The 9,469-nt window shown below is 29.9% G+C and overlaps 1 protein-coding gene across 1 annotated transcript in view; it reads left to right on the plus strand.

The window, feature by feature from the left end:
• Window positions 1–9,469, plus strand: part of PREX2 (phosphatidylinositol-3,4,5-trisphosphate dependent Rac exchange factor 2) — a 74,051-nt gene that overhangs the window by 18,686 nt on the left and 45,896 nt on the right. Inside the window, exons 10-15 of the mRNA XM_015819391.1 lie at window positions 133–233; window positions 3,488–3,591; window positions 4,784–4,833; window positions 7,496–7,571; window positions 7,995–8,067; window positions 8,869–9,011. Of these exons, the coding sequence (XP_015674877.1) occupies window positions 133–233; window positions 3,488–3,591; window positions 4,784–4,833; window positions 7,496–7,571; window positions 7,995–8,067; window positions 8,869–9,011 (547 nt within the window). The remainder of the gene's footprint in view (window positions 1–132; window positions 234–3,487; window positions 3,592–4,783; window positions 4,834–7,495; window positions 7,572–7,994; window positions 8,068–8,868; window positions 9,012–9,469) is intronic.

A 9,469-nucleotide genomic window follows, 5' to 3' on the forward strand; every position in this document is an offset into this window, starting at 1 on the left:
AGACATGAATTGGATTACACCATTAATGAGCAAAGTGTATTCTGTTGCTTCTTTAGGAATTTTACTTCTTTACTATATTTAACTTAGATATGTTAAAATATTTTTTGTCTATCTGCTTTTTTTTTTTATTAGTGAGTTTGTATCTTGGTTATTGGAAAGTGGAGAGATTCACAGACCTGAAGAAGGTGTTCATCTTGGTCAGGCTTTGTTAGAGAATGGCATTATCCATCATGGTAAATAAGTTATCTTTTCTAACAATTATTTGCAAACATTTAATTCTTTTTACTTGTCAGTAGGTGTACAGAATATATAATTGTTTATGAGAGTGACATTTGTTGTCATCAAAAGTTACAGAATAAGTCTTTGGAACAGTGAGATCCTTGATGCTCTCTGAGTTTGGTTGCTTTCTGATGATGTTTCTTTACCAAACTAGATAACATCACCACTGTCTTTGGAACAGTTTGGTGTATTATTAATTCTAGCTTTTAGTTTTCAGTTTTAGCCTAAAGAATAACCTGTTTTATTATGTATATCTATTATATCCATATTGTATCTAAATGATGTTTAAGAGCTATAGAGATCTGATATTTTCTTTTGTCTTTTATAGCTTGCCCTATACTTTATTGTTTTTGTTTTTGTCTTGTAGTTGTTTTATGCTGGTTATTGACCAAAACAGAGGAACTTACTTATTTACTTATTATTAGGTAGCCCCAGCTGTGTTTCCACAGGAACTGAATTCTCAAAATAAAATTGAATGGCCCATCTGTTTTTGTTCAGAAACAGAAAATCACTGTGCATTTGAGAGACAATTAGATTTACATTAGAACTGTATTATTTTCTGGATTTGCTATTTCCACTTGAAGTATAATTAACAGTGTAAGAATTTTATTGATATTCATTCAGTATTATTTTATTGACTTGAAATAATTGGTTAACTCAAAACTATTGTGAAGTTTGTGCATTTTTTTTAATTCACTTCTTTTTGAAATTTTAAATGGGGCATACTCTTATCTAATAATAAATAACTCAAAACATATGCTTTTTATATCAGAACAGTTGAAAGTAAGAACTAAAGCCTTCTTCAAGACATGTTCAACTCCTATTGAGTTCAAAGCCATGTTCAAAGCAAGACAATAATCACTTGCAATTGCTTTCCTCTAGTTTGTTTGTTTGTTTGTTTTTGCTTTATGTCTAGCAAACAGCTTTGGGATTCCCTGAAGTTCTCCCATCTTAAGTACAAACCAGGCCTACTTTCCAAGTGCAGACAAGGAAATGCATCTGAAGAAAACAGAAGTCAACATATCTTAATTAAATCTTTTATATTTTTGTTCTGTTAGTCAAACAGCAGGACAAAGTGATTCAAGGATGTAAAATAAAGATTTATAACTTTCCAATGATGGATATAAGTGAATATGAATTTTAGCATTTTTGTTTGATTTTCAAATAACTTAAACTCATTAATTGTTGGTAACAGACTAATTGGTAGTATAGACTAAATGTCATGGTTCTGACAGATGAAACTCTTCAAAAGAACTTTGAGGCATCGTTTACCTTAAATAATCTTTTATTTGAGAAACAAAACATTGGCACTACATAGTTGAAACCAAAAACTAAATTCCCCTCCCCTGGATACAAAGTAACAAAGTGCAATTCCCTCCTCCAATAGACAGTCATAAATCACATTCCCCAATTAGCTTGAAGCCGGGCTTTCTCCCTAGCTCTCCAGCTCGCCAAAACACTATCAACTCTGGGCCCAATGTCCTTGGGTTCCCAACGACTAAGTTATTATTGTTATGACTAGCTGGACTCTCATCCCTATTCCCCCTCCTAATTCTAAAAGCAATAGAGAAAATGGTTGCATTTCCATCTGTTGTCAAAGCAAGAATATCCGATGTTAGCAGCGTTGGCACTAAATGTGATTAACATACAACTTGCTTCTTCCTGTTTTGTAGCTCAATTGTTTAAAATATACAGATGTTGCATTTAATATTTTTTCATTGATGTTTCTTTATCTTGTTTTGTTTTCTGCTGTTGTATAATTAGTTTGTTTGAAAACCTTTTTTTAGTTTAATTGTTTATCAGATTCTATTTGGTTACAACTGAATAATTCTGAATAGCAAGCCAAATAAAGATACATATACAAATGTTCTAGAATGGACATACATGGACTCAGTAGCTGGTTGTGCCATAAGCCAAAATGAACAGAAAAATGGAAACATAAATTTCATGAAGAGTACAGATGTAACAAACTCCAGTAGGAAAGATCAAAAGTGTACTAATATTGAACTAATCAGAGAGGGAAGAAAAAATCGGATTAAACAATATATATTTATGAATAAGATACCTTGTTTTATTTTGGGGTATGTTTTGTTAAAACGGATTAATTTGGGTAAGATTTCAATTCTATCTGTATTAGTTAGATTTGGTCAGTGAGAACCAGATATTGTCAGAGTCACAACTGCATTATGAGGAACACAAAGTTCTGCAAAGCAGTAGTAATTTTTAATTTTTTAAAATTAAAAATGTTCACACTCTTATTAAATAAGGAAATCTTAAAAGAGATGTGTGTCCTTATATAAGCACTGGGTTGTTTTAATTATGTGTTTGAAGGTGTCTGTAAAAGAGAGATGATATAACATAACATGGGATATAGTATTATATTTAGGTAGCCATTAAATTGCATTCTGATGTCAGGGGCCTAAAAACATTGCTGGGCATTTATTTAGAAAAATAAATGTAGTCCAAAAGCTAATGCTGAAATTTTATTTATTTATTTAAAAAGATTTGTTATGAACTGATAAGGATTCAAATAGCTGTTACTTAAACATCCCAAAGTTGCATCTGAGAAAAAAAATATACATCCTCACTGTTATATCAATAAGTTGTGAGAAGACTCAAATTCCTGACCTGACATAAACAAAAAATATTTTAATACTAAGGGGAGAATTGTTCACTTGCCAGAACACTTATAACACTCCCACATGATTTTTAATAAAGCTTGATAATGAGGACATTGTGAGATTTGTTCTTGAGAAAAAGATTTATTTTCAGTTTAGGCAGTTGGCAGTGGCTATCAAAGAATGAGAGAGAGAGATGTATTCTTCATATTAAGGATTCAAATTTGACAACCACTTTTGAAATAAATCTGGTAGATGCAGGAAAGCTTTGGTTCATAAGTTATGCCTTTACTATTTTAATTTTTTAACAATTGCAATTTTCTCCATGCAAAGATAGCTGGGAATAATGGGACATTTGAGTCTTTGAGAAAGGCTAAGATGTATAGCATTCTTTGCAAAATAAAGTTCTTGCTAATCAGATTCAGGGCACACAATAAAATGAAAACGTATGGTGAAGTCTAATGAAATCGTAATTTGCCATTGTGAAAAAGGGCAAACCCATTAAAGCCAATTTTAGGATACAGCATACTTCTGGCTCTTCTCATGCATTTTCTTTACATTGACATATTTTATGTTTGTTTTTGCGTTAGTTACAGACAAACATCAGTTTAAACCTGAACACATGCTCTATAGATTCCGTTATGATGATGGCACATATTATCCAAGAAATGAAATGCAGGATGTAATTTCAAAGGTACAAACATTATACTAAATAGCTATACTATTTAAAAATATAAACATTCTGATTAAAAACTAAACATGGCATTATAAAATTGGTGTTATAAATTTAATATAAGTTAAATTTCCTGTTTTCCTGATGTGCAAAAATGAGATTAAATTATGTTGTGTTGAGCTGTTGAAGTGGAAGACAAATTACAGTGTTATATAATATTCAATCCTAATACAATACAATATAATGTAATAGGTGAGTATAATTCGATTGAATTTAGCAATGTTATCTATATTTTCTTCTTTTTCAGTTTAATATTAGTATTCTTTCAATGAATAACATGTTATATTCATTTGTTGAAAGACTAGAGGCAGGCCGATAATTCATTAAAAAATAAGCTCACTGTGCATGAGTTATATGCATCCTTCCAGTCATTCTTTTGTTTTATTTAATCAAGTAAATAAATTGGAAAGGAATACCTTAGTAGTGCTTCTCAACCTTAATGTTGGCTGAGGAATTCTGGGAGTTGAAGTCCATACATCTTAAAATTGCTGAGATTTTTTAGTGTGATGTTCTGAGCCAACGATAATGCTTTGTGGTAGGCAAACAAGCCACACTTTATGAGTTAACAAATCCTGTTTTAAATCTTGGTTTATGATCCTGGTGTAATAAACTATTAGAAAAAATTGCCTTATTTATGTATTTGTTCTTGTGAAGGAGTGATGTAGGAACAATAGAACATTGTAACTAAATAAACTACAAATCCCACCTTATAGTATTGTGATCAGAAGTGCATAACCACTTTCAAGGCTACACTTTGAATATCATGCTGATAATTAAAATGTAACAGCAGAAGCAACCTTCAGCAAGAAATAGTGACAACTGTTCTTTAATTCATTAGACATAGCTATCATTTTTCTCATATTTGTAAGTGTTTTAGGTGTCAATGGGTAAGAGGGCACAGTGGAAAATGTTGCTGGTATACTAATATAACAAATAATATGAACTAAAATCAATATATTTTTGAAGTAACTATGTGGAATTTTTCTGGATTTCAAATATGCTTTTGAAAGATTTTTTTCCTCTTTCATTTTATAAAGCAATTTAAATTAAGGCCATAAAATGCCATTATTTGAGATAGTAACCTGTATAAATATCTATGGACTTTACCTGATACTGAGTAATTTAGATTGAATATTGTTCATATACTTAACAGGGTGTAAGATTATATTGTCGCCTGCACAGTCTGTTTACTCCTGTAATAAGGTAAGTTTGGCTTTTGGTTGTTTAGTTTCATAAGGTTAAACAGTAGTTGCTACCCACTTATGCAGATCTTGCTCAATAATTGTTCATTGTTCTAGTACAGAAGACTAAGTTGAAATTATAGCCATAGAAAGTCTGCTAGAAGAGCAACCTTTCATAAAAACAAGTCATTTTATTTTGATCATTGACCAATAAAACCTTCAATAAATGATGTAAGACTAATGCAGGGCATGTTTGCATTTACATTTCCCTTTCCAATAGATAGACACAGACAGAAACATTTTACACGCACACATATATGCACACATACACATACACACATAGACATACACACATAAACACATACATACACACACTGTGTGTATGTGTATATGTATATGTATGTATATATGGGCAAAAAGCCTACAGGTTGATTCACATATAGACATAAAATAATAGCATAAAATAAAATTAGTTAAAACAATGCATACAATATTTCATTCCAATGCAAACTAAAAATAAAAAGAGAAAAACATAATCAATAAACAATACAAATCCTGAAAGAAAAAATGTAAGCCATCTCAGCAGGTCACCTGTATATTAAATATCAAACGAAGATCATTTTAAATAATAAACCTTCTGTTCTTCTAAATATTATAAAATGTATATCAAAGAGAACATACTGCATTGTTTTGATTTGAAAAATTGCCTTTTCAAAAATGGATAAATTGCGTACCTTGAATCTAATTCTTGATGTCCAGAAAATTAATGCTTTTCCAATTTATCACACCAGATATAACAAGTATTTAAACAACAGTGAAGTCCCACATTTTAGAACATAAGTCAGTGTGACATTAGTATCTTTACTACTGAAGGATTTCTTCCTAAATCTACTTATATACTTTGTATTAAAATAATGTTCAAAAAAGATATCAACTCACAGCACTAAATCATGATTTAATACTCCATCAAATATTTTGCAGTAACAGACGATCTCTTTTCAAATACATTCTTTGGGGCATCCAATAAATTCAAATGGAACATTTTGATATATTGATTTCAATCTTAAATATGATAAAACTAAATTAACATTCTTTAAAGTTTTCAACTGTTGACCTATTTCTTAAAAATATTCAAACATTCTGGTCTTCAAGGACCACATACAATAGTCAGAGAAGGAAGTCAAGAATGTTTCCTATGAAAAAAAATTCTAAAAGATGAAGTTATCACAGAAAAAGTTTTGTCTTTTATGACTGCCAGCAGGCTTTTTAGCAGTAAAGTCGAGTTCAACTACTAGATTTCTGCTTGCTATATATAGATAACTGCTTCATCAAACTATCAACTTTTAAATAATTGTTTAGGACACAAATGCAAGTTTGTGTACACGTAAGTATATGTATATATAATATCATGTACCTTTTACTTGTATTTATTTGTTTACTTAAAATATTAATGATTAGTCTGGAAGGGCAAAACAGACTTTGAGAGGCAATGTGTTCTAGCATTGTGATTACTACAAGATAGACATGCCTTCTAATTCCTAGCCCCTTTTACCCCATGTGGAGGCAGATTCCTGTTACTTTATTCATACATCTTTCTGGTAGTAAAATAACCCAGTTGCTTTTTCCTTCCACAAATTATGCATGTACAACTTAACCCAAACAAAACATAAATAGTACTTTTTAATGTACCACATAAAATCAATATAAACAAGTAGCAAGCAATTCTCAAACTGCAAAATGGCAGAAATAAAAGGACATTTATGACAATTTATGACATTATAAAATATCATGAATTAATTTAAGCAAAAATATTGCAAAGTAAAATAGTCATCATTAAATTTTAATGATAAAACAACAGGCAGCAGTTGCCTTTCCAGATTCAGATTGGAAATGCACATTTTTGCTTTCTCTCTTTTTTTAGGTATGACCCTGACTTGATATTGTTCTGTAGAGTGAGTTTTATTAAAAAATATACATTGCTTAATCTGAGTAATCATAGTCCCATGAGCATAATATATGTTGCTCAACTCCAACGAATACTGAGAGTAGAGTTATGATATAAAAATATTAAAGCAAAAGATTGTTCCAACTGAGGAGCTCTCATGGTATAAGTGCATATCCGGCCTTTGACTTTGGAGTAATCATCATCTCTCTTAGTCCATCCTATTTTATAGACCTACTATAGGGATAAAATCAAGGGAGATTCCAGATAAGCCAGCTTGAATGTGTGCAATAAAGGCAGGATATAAATCTAATTAATTAGCCGATTAAGGATATTAAAGATGTATTACTATTTCAAATTTCCTTAATAGGACTTTAAATTTTGTGTTTTGTTTCTGTATGAATGTTTATATGTGGAAAGAGGAGAAAAAGTAAACTGTAATGTGTATAATAAAAGTTCTGTATCTACGAGTGTCTGTCATTGATAACCAAATGGTGGTTTATTTCCAAATTGCCCTCATATGGGAAGTTTAATTTTTGTAATACTCTTCGAACCTTGCCTAAAATACCCAAAAATGTAACTAAAATAAAACATTATTATTACAAAGTAATTCAAATAGAAATAATTTTAAATAGATTAAGGAATTACTTAGATTATATTTGAGGTATAATGTATGGGGTGCTCAGCTTCTTTAAAATATATATTTTGAGGATGAACTATTTTATGTTTTCTTTCTTCTCAGAGATAAAGATTACCATTTAAGAACCTACAAATCTGTCATAATGGCTAATAAAATGATAGACTGGCTAATTGCACAGGTAGGGCAGTGCTCTGAAGTATATAAATTTGATTAGTAGCATGAAATAAATGTAAATAAATTGCTATTAGAAATTAATATTTTATATTTCATATAATTTTGCTTTTATATATTTGTTAATTAATATATAAATAATTGGTATTATTGACCAATTGTTAGTGTCCTGGTATCTTTTGAAGGATTTTAAAGTATTAAGCATTCTTCTATTTATCTACCCATTTAAAAAAAAAAATAGATTATATTATACAAATATGTTTTATTTTATTACCAAAGTAATACCAATACCAAGTATTAAATCATAAATTTATTATCAATTGTGTTCCAAAATTAAAATAGTGGGCATGTATAAGCCAAGATAATATAGAAATTATTTTAAGTAATGCCCATGGTTATTTTTTATATTAAATAAGCATATTATTCGCAGGGGGATTGCAGAACAAGAGAAGAAGCAATGATCTTTGGAATAGCACTTTGTGACAATGGATTTATGCATCATGGTAAACTATAAATTTATATAAGTTTTTAAAAATGTTTTTAATATAAAGATTCTAACTTTATAATCTGATATCAATACTGTGATAATTGCTCTAGGATATGCAGTATGTAGCATTTATTGGTTTGTTACTAGAACCTTTGTTCTGTGATATATACCTTTAAAAAGTGCTGTCTAATTAAGAATCTCCTTAAAATACTTGTGCAGATTACAGATAGGTACTGTCATCCATTCTTGCTAATCATAAAATGCTACACTGTTTTCTTTATAAAATTACTTGCTAATAGCTGTGAAAAATACAATACTACAAGGATCTACTTTCTTATTTATTTATTAGTTTTATATATCATAATCCTTAAAGACAACTATAGTTAACAAGATAAAAAAAATAACATAGTAGTATAACAAAACTACATTAAATGCAATAAAAAGTAGTCATCTATAGTGCAATAAAGCCAAATATAATGACACTTCATTCTACAGACACTTTCTGAAAAATCTCATTTGAACCAGTTTTTACAATGTCATCAGAATGGGTGCTGCTCTAAGTTCAGGAAGGAAAATATTCCATAATATATGGTACATTAATAGAAAATAATTGTTTCTGAGATGTAGCTCCTTCTTTTCACAGAAGTGGCAATTACTAATAAAAAAGAAGGAATTTATCGGACAGCTCAGTTTGGATTGGAAGATGCTAGAAAATGATTTATTTAATAAATCATATACTGAATAAAATTTTAGCTGAGTTATAAATCAATAGATCTATAAGTGATGTACAAATATTAACCTTTTTTCTGTCAAATAGTGCTGGAAAAAAGTGAATTCAAAGATGAACCACTTCTATTTCGTTTTTTTGCGGATGAAGAAATGGAAGGCTCCAACATGAAACACAGACTTATGAAGCATGACTTAAAAGTAGTGGAAAATGTAATCGCAAAATCATTGTTGGTAAGTATTTTAAAAATGGAGTATGTATGTTTGTTTGTTTGCATGTTTGATTTTGATGCTGCTAACTCCTATTATTTGCAGATAGACAATGTTATAATTTATAGTTTTTTTCAGATCCACGCTATTGTCCATCAACTTAAATCCCCTAGACCTCTCTTGCTCTTCTGACTCTTGCCATGTTTTTTGTAGTCTTCAGTTTTGTGAGGAATTGGAGTACAACATATAGGTACTTTATAGAGTCCAAAGTTAGTCTGTATTATCAATATAGAATTTTATTGTTTTTATCATAAACAAAAAAATACATCACAAGTATTACACAATGATTTATCCCATCCCCCTACCCTCCAGACTTCCCAAACCAAACCTAGGCTAACATTCAACTACAAGTAAACAAATATTAATATCTCTAACTCCAAACTCTAAACTTAAGCAATCCATCTCCTCCGTGTTAATAAAAA

The sequence above is a fragment of the Protobothrops mucrosquamatus genome, unplaced genomic scaffold, assembly GCF_001527695.2.
Source record: "Protobothrops mucrosquamatus isolate PMUCROS unplaced genomic scaffold, P.Mucros_1.0 scaffold912, whole genome shotgun sequence".
NCBI lineage: Eukaryota > Metazoa > Chordata > Lepidosauria > Squamata > Viperidae > Protobothrops > Protobothrops mucrosquamatus.